This window comes from Chenopodium album, chromosome 18 (genome assembly GCF_948465745.1).
Source record: "Chenopodium album chromosome 18, dcCheAlbu1.1, whole genome shotgun sequence".
Lineage (NCBI taxonomy): Eukaryota > Viridiplantae > Streptophyta > Magnoliopsida > Caryophyllales > Amaranthaceae > Chenopodium > Chenopodium album.
In genome coordinates, this window is record NC_137851.1 from 4,149,598 (window position 1) to 4,163,335 (window position 13,738).

The 13,738-nt window shown below is 32.0% G+C and overlaps 1 protein-coding gene across 1 annotated transcript; it reads left to right on the forward strand.

Moving 5' to 3' along the window:
* The first annotated feature begins 8,806 nt into the window (after positions 1-8,806).
* On the forward strand, positions 8,807-12,264 carry LOC145591224 (uncharacterized). The gene is made up of 3 exons (XM_081647628.1): positions 8,807-9,375; positions 10,316-10,532; positions 11,235-12,264. The coding sequence occupies exons 1-3, from the start codon at positions 9,034-9,036 to the stop codon at positions 11,723-11,725; spliced, it is 1,050 nt and encodes a 349-aa protein (XP_081503754.1). The 5' UTR covers positions 8,807-9,033; the 3' UTR covers positions 11,726-12,264.
* The last annotated feature ends 1,474 nt before the right edge of the window (positions 12,265-13,738 follow it).

Below are 13,738 nucleotides of genomic sequence, written 5' to 3' on the forward strand. Positions count from 1 at the left end.
TCTATTGCTTTATTACTGCTTTATTGTTATTTTATATGCCATTGGTAGTATGATTGTTATTACCCCTCAAACCTAGCAGATTCTCATATGTCCTTGTTGAGATTTGCCTAAACAATCACAATGATCAAAATTTGAAGTTCTTTTACGAATATTAGATTTTGTACTCATTTATGAGAAAATTTAGATGGTTCAAATATCAAGTTTTGAGGAATTTTGAGGAAAGATGTGTTCTATTTCAGAGATTATAAGAGCATCCACAATGGCTAGTTACATGTACATGTAGTTTTGGGTTATCACATTCTTAATCTCCAAGTTACATAATTTAAACTACAATGTCTACAATGATAACCTATATCCTTTTATAATAAATAAATCATAAAAAAATAAAATAATAAACAAATAAATACATAAAAAAATATTAAAAAAATTAATATATGTGTATTGGGTGAAGAGCTATGTAGTTTCACTTAGCTATAACCTATGTACCTCCACAATAGCTAGTATGTAGCTCTACGTTATTTAGAAATTGCAAATAGATTTTTTTTATACAACCATTGTAGATACTCTAAGCTATATTGATGCTAATGGAACTTGCATTGCAAACTTGTATTTGAACAGAGAAGCCACTCTTTAATCTTTGTGTCATTTGCTTGTTAAGATATGGAAACTTGAGTGCGTATGTTGGCTATTTTTGTTGACGGTATATGAGGAGACGGGTGGTATTCGCTGTATTAGATTATGATAATGGTAATAATTTTATATACATGTATTATTCATGGAAAGTTTTATGTAAATGATTATTGAGATACAAATTCATTTTGAAATCACTGCTACTATGAGTATTATTTGTACTTTGCTTGTAATTTGGATTACAAGAGATTTATTTTTAAGAACTTATTCTTAGATGTATTTCAATTACACAAATTATTGTGTCAGTCCGACTAATGAAATGTTTCATCAGTCCGGACTAATGAAATGTTTTATCAGTCCGAATTGACGAAATGCAGATTTTGATATCCTCAATTAGTTGGATCATATCCTCTATTGGCTATATGATATCCTTTATTGGCTGGATGATATTTCTACTGGCTCGATGATGTTCTCTATTGGCTGAATGATATCCCCTATTGATTATATGATATCATTTATGATTGTGTCTATGATATATTTCATTGATTGGATGATATCCTCTACACAAACTTTTCATTAAACCGGGTGTTCACTATTTTAGTGAAAATCAAAAGGAAGCATGAGTTTGGTGGCCCAATTTTGGCAAGGAAAAAATGAAATCTTATTTTCTCTCTCCTCTTTATTCAACATATTCTTTTTTTGATCTTTCTTCTTCAATCTTCTTTTTCTCTGTTTTTTCTCTCTCCTCTTGTTCTCATCTTCTTTTGTTTTTCTCTCTCCTCTACTTCTCATCTTCTTTTGTTTTTCCTCTCTCCTCTAGTTTCTGGTGATAATTGATGATGTTGATGTTTCTGCTCTAGGTTAGTGTTTGTACTTTTTTTGTAAATTTTTCGTCGCTTTGCTCGGTGAGATGGTCGGAAATGGTAGAATCAACAATGGTTTCAACGCGATCGACGTCGCTAACGGTGGTTCCGGCGGTGACTTTTGATTTGTTTGAGTGATTGTATAGTTTTTTCATGACTATTGTTAATTTTTGTGTTTGTTTCGTTAATTTTGATACTCTGTTTTGCATATATAGTTTAATTACTTTTGTAAAAAAAGGTCAATTTTATGAAGAAAAAGGGTTACTTTTGTGAAAAAAGGGTCACTGTTGTGAAAAAACAAAATCATTTTTGTGAAAAAAGGGTTATTTTTATGTAAAAAAAGGGTCACTTTTGTGAAAAAAAGGGCCACTTTTGTAAAAAAAAGGGTCACTTTTGTGAAAATATGGAGCACTTTTGTAGTAGAAAAAGGGTCACTTTTGTACAAAAAAAGGGTCACTTTTCGCAAAATGTTCGATGTACAGTAAAAATACTGTACACCGGGTGCATGCAAAAGGGATTGTATCCTCTATTGGTTATATGATATTATGATTGGATAATATTCTTTATTGGCTGGATGATATTTTTACTGACTGGATGATATTCTCTATTGATTGGGTGATATCATGGCTGGATGATATCCTCTATTGGCTATATGAAATCATTTATGATTGTGTCTATGATATTTTTCATTGGATGGATGATATCCTCTAGTGGCTATATGATATCTATCATTTATGATTGTGTTTATGATATCATATAGACAATAGAGGATATCATCCAGCTAATAGAGGATATCATCCGGCCAATAGAGGATATCATCAAGCCATTAGAGAATATCATTAGCTAATTAAGGATATCAAAATTCACATTTCGTCACTTCAAACTAACGCAATACCTTCTCTTTCAATTAATATATTCAAAGTGTATTGATATTATATATAAAGTATCGTTAAGTTGTATTACTTACGGAGTATTAACTTATATGATAAGTATCTGGTACTCCGTAATATTATTTATTTATTTACTATAACGAGTTATATACTTTTGATAAGAACAAAAGGTCACCCTTTATTAACCAAAAAAAAAAAAAAAAAAAAAATTAAAAGTCAAGATTCGATATCAAAAAACTAAAGTGACAAACTGACAATCAAGATGTAGGTGTAGATAGGATGTTAATATAGTTCATCCGACAAGTTAGCTCAACTAAAATTCTTGTTCTAATTGAAATATTTTAAAGAAATTCTTGAGATTGGATTGGTTGTGAACTCGTAATATTTGTTTGACTAGATTTCTTCATATTTTATTATTAATCAACCTGCCTATTTAATTTGAAGTACGAAGTATTATTATTTCATACTCCTAGCTTCATCTGATCATTGACTTCATAAGATTACACTTGGCAATTAGATGTTTACCTGCCGAATTAATTTATTCAGCCAACAAATGTGTTAATTTTAATTTATAGTTCAAAGCATATGCAAATATGCAATTTATTAAATAATACGATATCATTATCAAAAAATAAGTTCATAAATTTATAAGAAAATAAATTGATAATGTAACCTCTTTCCAGGTGCAAACCTATGCCAGCTATATCCAATTGGCGATCTTAAAGTCTGATTATTCCTTCTGCATTAGCATAAGACCTACTCCGTAATAATCTCTTGACTTTAATTATCTCAATATTCTTTGATCAATGGAGTATCTTTAGCTCATTATTTATATTCCCCTTTCCTCCTTTTGTAATACAAGTATGTTCATTCTATGGGACTTAAAGTTTTTTTTTTTTAAAAAAAGGTAGTGGAATCTTTTGTTAGTTGAAAGGAAGATACTATTTGTTCTATCAAATGATTATTTCAAGACATTTTATTTGATGTATTGTTAATTTGTTGGTTGATACTTTTCGCATTAATATATTATAGTTTATAGATAATTTAAACAAGCATAGTGTGTATATATTTAATTTCTACTAGATACGTGATAGGAGATGATAAAAGGTTTATAAGTATTTAACTTGATTGTAACATCTATAGGGGGGAGCTCGAGTAAATTTTCAAAGCTTTAGATAGCTCAAATATCCGAGTTTGTTTTGCTTAACCACGATTTGAATACAGAAATCATAATTAAACAAATGTTCTCAATTCACAACATTCATATAATTAATGTTTTTGCCAAAATTTTGTGATCCTTGATAGTATTTCCAAATCTTCGTAACATGTAACCGTACTTTAGTTCAAACTTGTCAATCATGTTTGCGAGTCTATCAAATTGAGCTCCATTATGGTTAAATCATAGCAATATATATATCGAGGCATCGAGCAAAGCCTGTGTTCAAGTAGCTCGCGAGTTAGATTCTATCATCATCCCTATTCCCTACTATATAATGGAGTGACTAATCCATATGAGATGCGTTCAACGTTGACTCAATGGCATACGTTGAGATTTTTGATGCATAACTATTAAGCATTGTTTCAAAACTCGACTAGTTGCCGTATGAAATGCATTGACTTTAAGGCTCGATGAAAGCATACTTTATTTGGAAACATATCTTAAACATGTTACCTAAGTTATTATTAATTCAATTGCTTAGCCAAAATAATGAAAATACCAACTAATCTTATTGTAAAAGTCAATGGCTAAATGCGAAGAAAACGGATAATAAAATATAAGATCTAATTAATCAAATTTTAATTCCCACCTTCTCTAGCTTATTCCTACTTTTTCAAGCAAAAGTTGTTTATTAACACGCTAGCTTTTGTACAAGACGTGAGGATTAGGTATTGGATAAGGTGATTATGGGGTGGCATTTTGGATAATGTTAATGGTCTTATGGATGATTGTTTTATTATGAATGGGTGAACTTATTAAACATGGCAAATCTTTTTTATAAGGAAGAACCAAAATGTTTGGTTAATTGAGGTAGTTTTGAAAATAATTAAGAAGGGTTTGCCCCTATTTTGTTGGAAGTTAGGATAATATAATACGCAACATATTTGTGTGTTATGATAAAAACGTTAAGCAAGTTACAACGGGGTTTTTAAGACTTATTACACGGGTTAATCTTATATGCTATGAATGATGATTTATCATGTTTGGAAATTATTACAAAGTTTACCGCTTGTTAAAACTTGAAAATCTTCTCATACTTTGATACTCTGAATTAAATAATATTATTGTAGCTAAAATTAAATAATATCGTTGTTGAAAAATTCTTTTGCTCCACGTATTATTGTCTTATCCCATACTTTGAAAATATATAAAGCTTTGAATGTGACATAATTCTTGTAACTAAAAGTGTCTTTTTTCAACTTATTTGAGAGTGAAAAAAATAAAAAATAATTCAAATAAATGTAATGTGTTTCAATTAATCAAAATCCGTAGTATTTTTTTTTTTGAACAAATTAATCAAAGTAAGTTAAAAAAATATACTCGTATATATATACATTTGATTGGTAAGGAGAAGGGCCCTACCAGGTTCGAACCTCTTACAGTCCTCCCGGCCCCGATTAACGGGCTAGACAATTTAAAAGAGTGGGGAGAAGATAAGGGAATCACACTCCCCCAAATTGTAACCCCCAACCTCATAGTTGGAAGGTACTCTCCTTTCCACTAAACTAAGCCTGCCTTGGTATATACTTGTATATATACTAGTAATACTAATGCACTATTACAAAAGATAGTAAATTTTCTTTTTTTTATTTATTGTGATAAGTTAGGGTATAGTTTTGAGAAAAGATTATCCTAATTTCTTGTTCACCTTCCCATTCAAAAAAAAAAAAAAAAAAAAAAAAGAAAGAGTAATGCACTATTACAAGATTTACAACAATAAACACTACTCCGTTTAAATAACAAAAAATATACAAAGAAATAAATTTCCCGTTATTGATTACGGAGTAACCTCATACGAGTATGTGGTGTCTCTAGCATAAATTTAATCAGACACAGCTTGTATTTATAATGAGCAAAAAATCAAATCAAACCTATAAATATGAATTAACCCACCAAAATCACGAATGATTCATGAGAGAGGGACAGAGGGACCCACAATCCAACCTTAAGAAGTTAAAAGATGATGGGAAAATGAAAATGTCGTCATTATTTTTTTGAAAAGGAAAGAAAAAGAAACAGACAACTCCAACTCAACTTAACTTTAGTAAGTAAACTCAAAAAAGCTGTTAAATTCCTAGTGACTAGGAGTAGTAGTAGTAGTAGTAGGGAGGGAGCCGTGTGAGGCGCGTTTTGGATGGGTTCATCCAATCGCTATCAACCATTTTTTTCAAAAATAATAATTAAAAAAAGAGGATTGATTATTGATTTATAAATTATTGATTACTGTTGATTGTATTATATCCAGCCAGAGTGTAATCCTCTATAAAAAGATTCCTGAATTTTCTCTCTCCTTAATCCTCTATAACTTTACCTTGCTCCCCAAGCCATAACATTTTTATTGTTTTAATAATGTTGTCATTATGATTCATCTTCCTATTTTTGTGCATTACTCTTTCTGTTATCCTTTTTTTACTTCATTGTCCTTTTTCTATTTTGCATTCTTACCTTTCAAGTTTCAAGTACGTACTCCGTATTATTTAGGTACTTCATACTAGGGGTGAAAGTTCGGTATTCGGTTTGGATTTTATACCAAACCGAATCCAAACCGAATTAATTCGGTTTCAGATTTATGAAACCGAATCCAAACCGAATTTGGATTCAATCCAATCCAATCCAAACCGAAATAATTCGGTTTTGGAAATTGAATCCAAACCGAACCGAATTTTTTTTGGGCCTGTTATTTTGGGCCTAAATATAGTCCAGTCCATAATAAGTTTCTTTTTAAAAAATTCAGTCCATAATAATATAATATATTAATATGTCTTGAGGCTTGATATTGGCCAAATTTAAGAAATAAACATAATTAAAAAAAAAAAAAATTGTTCAGCCATTAAAATTAAGTTACAAACATAAGAAAGGACTTAAAATTTAATAACAGTAAACATGGAAACTTCAAGCCTTCAATTAACTTGGCAGCTCCAAGCTCCTCAACTTCCTGTACAACAACAAAAAAAATCAAGAAAAATAACAAATTCAATCAAAAAACATATTACTATTACATGCAGGTTCCAAATGAACAAATCCATATATATATATATATATATATAAAAAAGAAATTATAAAAACATAAATATAAAATCAACTACAACATGCAAATTGAGGGGCTAAAAAATCCATAGAAAATCAATCATAATTTCCAATCAACTAGACCCAAAATCCCAAATTAATCAACAACACTTCATGATTAATTAGGCCAAATTCAAACAAAGTAGCAACTAGCAAACACAATTTAGCTACATAACCAGATTAATTAATTCAAGTTAATAAATAGCAATTACCCGAAAATATTTAAGGAAATAGGAGAAATTTAATCGAAATTCAAGCAAATTCTAAACATAAGCAAATTAATTCGATCTCTTACCTTTGAGTGCTGTAGTGAGAGTAGAACGGCGGACGAGCGGTGGTAAGGGGCCGTGACAGACTGTTGCGGTTGTGAGGGAGGTGGTGGTGAGTGATGAAATTGACAAGGTGGTGGCGCGTCGCGGATTTGAGGGAGTACGAAGTCTACAAACACCAGATCTGAAGAAAGGAACTAAGATTCGAACAAGGAGACACTGAAACTGAAGGAAAGAACTGAGGTATGGTGGCCGGAGTGAGATATTGTGGTGAGATACGGTGGCCGGAGTGAGGTGATGAGGGAGGAAGTGAGGAAATGAAGGGTTTTGGTGAGGAAGTAGAGGAACTAAGGAATGAAGGTGGGCGAAAATCAGAAAAAATGGAGGATATTAGGGTTTGCTATATATATGTAGGGGAATTGGGCTGGGAATCTATATGGGCTTAAACATTTCGGTTTGGATTTCGGTTTTCGGTTTTTTAGGATCCAAAACCGAATCCAAACCGAAATAATTCGGTTTCAGGTTTTTGGAACCGAATCCAAACTGAAAACCGAAAAAACCGAACCGAATTTCTAGTTTGGTTCGGTTTGGATCGGTTTTCGGTTTTTATCCAAACTACTTTCACCCCTACTTCATACGGAATACGGAGTATGATTTAGGGTTGAATTAAGACCTCAAGACCGTATTAGACTTATATAATCAAAGACTTAATTTGAAAATTAAACTCGTTTATTCGTATCTGAAAATTTGTCAAAACACTTAGACTTTTTATTTTGATTGTTTGTATAGGAAACAATACTCCCTGTTTAAGAAAATATAAAGAATTGCGTAAAAAAAAGATATAAAGAAAATATAAAGAATTGCGTAAAAAAAAGATATAAAGAAAAAATTAAAGATATTTTTTGATGCAAAGAATAAAATAAATTTATAAAATGAAGTTTAGTGATCCAAACAAAAATTTAGAGACATGATGTAGTATTTCTTTAAAATTAAAAGTTTTTGAATAAGGCTTTTGAAATTGCACATATGGGGTATCTGTAATAAAATTTGACGAAATTGTTGGTTGCTAGTTTAAATGATGCTTTATTGTTATATACACTAGGGTGCAAGATGCACCTAAGGGTATTATTTGCTCATTTCGATGATTATTGTTCATTTTTTCATATAATGAGCAAACAAATACTCTTAGGTGGACCGTGCATCCTGGTGTATATAACTACCTCTCTTTAATTCCTCATAATGACCATGTAACATATTCAAGCTAAGGTTTTTTTTTTTACAAATATTATACGGAGTATATAGGTTATATATTTATGATTTATCACCATTATTTTGTATCACATCCAACATTAATGACTAAAGACCTGTTATCTTCAGCTTAATTTCAGTTCGTTCAACTCAGTTCAGTTCCTAATTTATTTCTCTCATAAACAATTCAGCTCACCTCATTTTATTTCAGTTCAGTAAATCATAACAGACCTTAATACACGAGTTTATAATGTTTCATCTTTTCCTCACCTTTAAAATAAAAATAACAACCCAAACATTTTAGGTAGCAAGCATAACTTATCAAAAGAAATGGTAAAGAATATGGCCTAATTTACCGTCCAAATTCAAAACCTAATCCAAAAACCTCCCGTCTTCCCGCTGAACTGTAAATTACAAAATGACTCAATTAATCACTTTTTTTTTTTTTTTAATCAAAACTTACAAATCAGTAAAATCTCCATAATCCTGGAAAATAGGTGAGGGCATTTTCGTCATATAAAAAAGATTTCTCTCTCCACTCTCTTTATATGACCAAATTTCGCAATTCTACCGTTCTCTCCGTCCTTAGGGTATGTTTACAACTTTTTTCTCTCTTCAATTTTATTTTTTTTCACCAACACACCCTTTGGATCATAAAACGCACCAAATTAATTTAATATTATTAAACATAAGCAAAATAACAAAGAAAAAAAAAATCATTTCAAGATTTTGAATTCAATTATATTCATACATTTAACATTTTCAGCTGTTAATTGAATTTTTGAATATTTCTCCGGTCAAATTTGGCCGAAAATCTTTGAATTGAAAAGTTTTCGAATTTTAATTGAATGATAAAAATACGAACAACAGGCAAAAAATTAGGGTTCGGAAATTTGTGGTTCGATCGAAGCGCCAAGGTTTTTCCGGCGTCGACGACGGAGGTGAATGATATGGAAGTCAAGGTTTGTAGTCCTGCCGGAGATATATGGCGGAGAACGGTGTTGGGCGGTGGTTTTGGCGGTGGTGGTGGCGGAGGAGAGAGAAAGTTCAGCCATGAAAGCGAGCATGATTTGGCTGCCATGGTTAGTGATTTTCTTGAGAATAATGGAAGTTATGGTGCCGATTCTTTGAGTAGCAGTGATGGCGAATCTGGTTTCTCCGATCTTCACCACCTCGCCGACAAGATTTCGGTACTTTTTCTTCGCTTTAATCAGCTCAATTTTTTTTATTTTTTTGGTTGAATTTTGTTTAAATTTGTGGAAATTGGATTGTTCTGAGCTGGTACAGTGGTTTTTGCGGGAGATTTCTTTGAAAAAATTGTTTGAGTTGAAGAAAATTTTGTAATTTGATTAGTTGTGGAGATAAAGAATTGAAATTAGCTGAATTTTACTATTAGTCGTTGCAATTTTAATTGTTTTGATAAATGGATTTTAATTTTTGAGCTGAATTTCCTTACTGTTACATTAGGAAGTTACTTAAATTAGACGTTTTGTGTTTGAATTTCAGTTGCTTGCATATGAGAGAACGAATTTCAATTCCAGTTTATATAAAATTGCCTGTTTAATTGTGAAATTCTTCAAGGAGTTGAGTAGTGAATTCAATTAGCGTGAAGAGAACGTTTTTTTTTGGCTGAATTTTGATGAATTTGTTTGATAGCTCTGTAAATTTGGAACTTTGTGCTATGAATTTGATTGAATTAACCACGGATAATGACATCTTGGGATTTCTTACAGTTACGGTCACTTAAAGAGAAATGTGTTATTATATTTGAGTATTGAAATACTTGCTTGAAACTTTATATTTGAGGAAGTTCCAATTGTAATATTGATTCGAGTTTTGATTCTTATGTTATACGATTATTGCGGTAGAAGCAGGTTATTGGATTGTATCCTATGCACCACTTGCAATTTCAAGATGTTATTTTGTTTGGTTCATAAGATACAATATTTGGAGCGTAATACTATGATCCGAATTTTGGTTATATCAACTGCTGCTGTTTTGATAGTTGTAGGATGACATTGATTAGGTCCATTTCTGCTTTCATGGTTTGATTTATAGCCTCTATAAGCTGTTTGGCATAACGTTTCCTCTAGCTATTGTGTTGAGCTCTTCTTTTATGCCATTGTACAGTTCTTTAAGCGCTCGGTGGATCAGTATGAGAGTGACCTGAATTCTGTTGTTCAATCCCTTTTACTTTCGATGGGTGGAAAGGATCTTCAGCTTTTTAAGGCTGGTCTATGCAATGGAAGTTGTATTCGTTATTCTTTGGTAAAGCTTCTCAGATCATCAGGCTACGATGCTGCAGTGTGTGCTTCGAAATGGCAAGGTTGTAACAAGGTTCCTGGAGGTATAAGTCATATCCCTAATATTCTTCATTTTATAACACCTTTTAATCATTCTGTTTTGTTGACATCTACTGCAATTACGAGTATAATTTACGATCAATTTTAGCTTAATAAAACTCTTTGATTTTGCTGGTTCATGGGGCTCTATAAAATTGTTGAACATCTTTTAGTAGTATTTTTGGATTTATCCTTTTTATGAACTGTTTGAATGTCCAACCTTTTTGCTGATAACTTTGCACTATAAGCATGTGGGATGTTGAGAGAAAGTACACGTGTGTCTGTTGGATATTGTTAACGTTAGCCTTTGTAATTCATTGCTAGTGTTTGCTAAATTTCATTCAGTTCATGCTGAATGTTGGGAAAAGAGAGATAGAATTTGCTGGCTAGAAGTTGGAACTTTTGGAACTATGTGTGCAACATTATCTAAGAGTTGTGAGTTAAATTTGTCTGTAGCGTGGCCGTTGTCTGTCAAATAATCGTATTTAATTTGGAGTGTGTTTTCTTCGAACATAAAGACTCTTCTGGTTAATTTATAATCAATTCAATTAACCATTCGCTATCAGACAATGTGGGGATCTGTCTAGTTTCTTCTATGTGAATGAAAAAGCTTTTATTAGTGGAGACTCTGGAGAGGTCTTATCTTAGTGATAAGTATAGTAGACGTGAACTGATTGTATTCTCTTTGTATTCCTTTCTTAATGAAGGTGATCATGAGTATATTGATGTGGTGAATTACTTGAATGATGGAAGCACTGACCGCTTGATAATTGACATTGATTTTCGAAGCCACTTTGAGATTGCTAGAGCTGTTGAATCATATGACAAAATATTGAAATCACTTCCAGTTGTGTTTGTGGGCTCTTTGATAAAGCTGAAACAGTTTCTTCAAGTTATGGCTGAAGCTGCCAGGGTTTCTCTTAAGCAGAACTCTATGCCTCTTCCTCCATGGAGGTCCCTCGCTTATTTACAAGCTAAGTGGCATTCGCCTTATCAAAGAAAGGTAACTTTGGAAGAACCGACTGTCAATAGCTCTACTGTCACTGGCCATCAACAGTGCAGTGGCCATCTAAGGCAGTTGCAGTCCGCCCTTCAGTCGGAAATTGGAACTGAGCGATTGCTGAAGCCTATAAAAAGCGAAGCCAGCAGAAGGCTGAAACTTGAAAGGAGGAAAGCCTCTTCTTTCAGGACCCTTTGAGCTGTACAAAAGTTTTTGCCGCGGGAATTGTGACTTACGTTGAGAGATACTTTTTTTTTTTCTTTTTCTTTTACTAAACCTTACAAAACCAAAAATTCTTTTTCTTCGAGAATAGGGAATAAAATCGACAATGGGATCATCTCATGGTTCAAGAAATATAGCTTCGTACAACACAAGCAACAACATGTCGGCCTCATTCCACGTCCAGATCTCTGTATGTTTATCGTAACTTCGTAAGCTAATTTTGTGTTCTTGAATCTCATTGCCGGGACTCCCTAGGTTCTGAAGTATCCTTGATTCTTTTTCCTTTCATTTTGGATCTTGTAATATTTTTACTATATTCTGGCAATCGCCTATAAAATGTATTCCTGGACCGTCATTTTTAGGTTCCCAGGAGTTTTGTCATTTTTTTTCCTTCCATTTTTACTAGTCTATAATCGTATATGTAATCTCTATAATGGTATTGTTGTTAAACATAACTTTCCCAGTACATCTTTACGGGAATAATATAAGTAACTATTGAATACGTTTTATAGTAATTCTCTTAAAATTAATGTTTTTTAAGTTTCTAATACTCCGTATTATTATAATACTCTCTCTGTCCCCTTAACTATGTGCCTATATCTCTTTATTATGTTAGTAATAAATGTTAGAAATAGACACGTACTAGTTAAGAGGCGAAGGGAGTATAAGTTGTCGTACATATATTATAAAATTTTACGGGATTGCTTGCTGGTTGTCTACGAACTACGAAGTTACCATGATATTTTCAGACACGTTTTTCTCTATTGAATAATGGTCGGCTTACGCGTTTTCGAAAGTGTACATCATCCTGTGATAAGGCGTATATTGTTTGCATTCCAATGAGTAAAGGTTTCAACTTTCAAAGTTGTCTGCTTGTGCTGTGTTCAACAAAGTTTACTAAAATACAATTGGCTGTATTTTCGATGGGTGCATTTTGGGAACTTTTAGCTGATTTTTGTAAAAAGGGAGAGAATTTTGGAATTTGTTGTTTTTATTATAAAAATGATGAAAAATACTCAACTTGTATTTTAAATAATTATAAAAAGGCATCCAAAGGTACCTTTTTTTTTCTTTTTTTTCTTCTCTTTTTTTTTTTTTTTTTTAATAATGCCCATTTCTTGGTAATGCATGATAGTATCATGTGTACCCTCTCTTGATTTGTATGTCCACAGTTGCTTCACAAAGAATTATATAAATCAACAATTAAAAATTGGAGCTCTATCTTTCAAAAAAAAAATATATTGGAGCTCTAAATTATTTGTGTTTCTTAACATAAAGTAGCCCCAATTTGGATACCTTCGATTCGATGTTTCGATGCCTTCATTGTTATATTGCAAAGGCTTCACTATCAAACACCAAAAATCAAAGGCTTCACTATCAACAAATAAATAATCAATATCAACAATGGAGGGTGTAACATCACTATAAACAATATAATGAACAAACGCCAACAAAGGTGTGATAAGTTAATCAATTATTTACATCTCAATGGACCCCTAAATGCGTAGTTGATGATTGAAATCACCTTTTGCATTTCCTAAATACATCTCATGATCATGTCATTTAGCTAAACTCATTTTCAGTGCATTATATGCCCATTAGTTATATAGTATTGTGGTTTCAAACCAACCTTTTCTTCAATTTTCTTTAAAAAAAGAAAGTCCCGAAATTGATCTGATATTGTGGATCATAGCTCTTGTTTTTAGTGAATTTTCGACATTTTCAAACACATAAAGAAAGATTATGAGCTGCTTGTAAAGGATTCCATAAAACCTCAAGAGACTACTTAAAAGGTTAAAACCATCCAATTATGCCTCTTTAGTCTTGACTATCGATCAAGCATGTTAGTGTATACACACACCTCCAATCATTGATTCAAGACCACCGTACCTTAGGCTTTTGTACAACAGGATAGTGAGATTAACTTGGGTAACTACTCCGTATTATGCTATTATACACCATAAGTCCATGGTATTGTAATTCATAAAA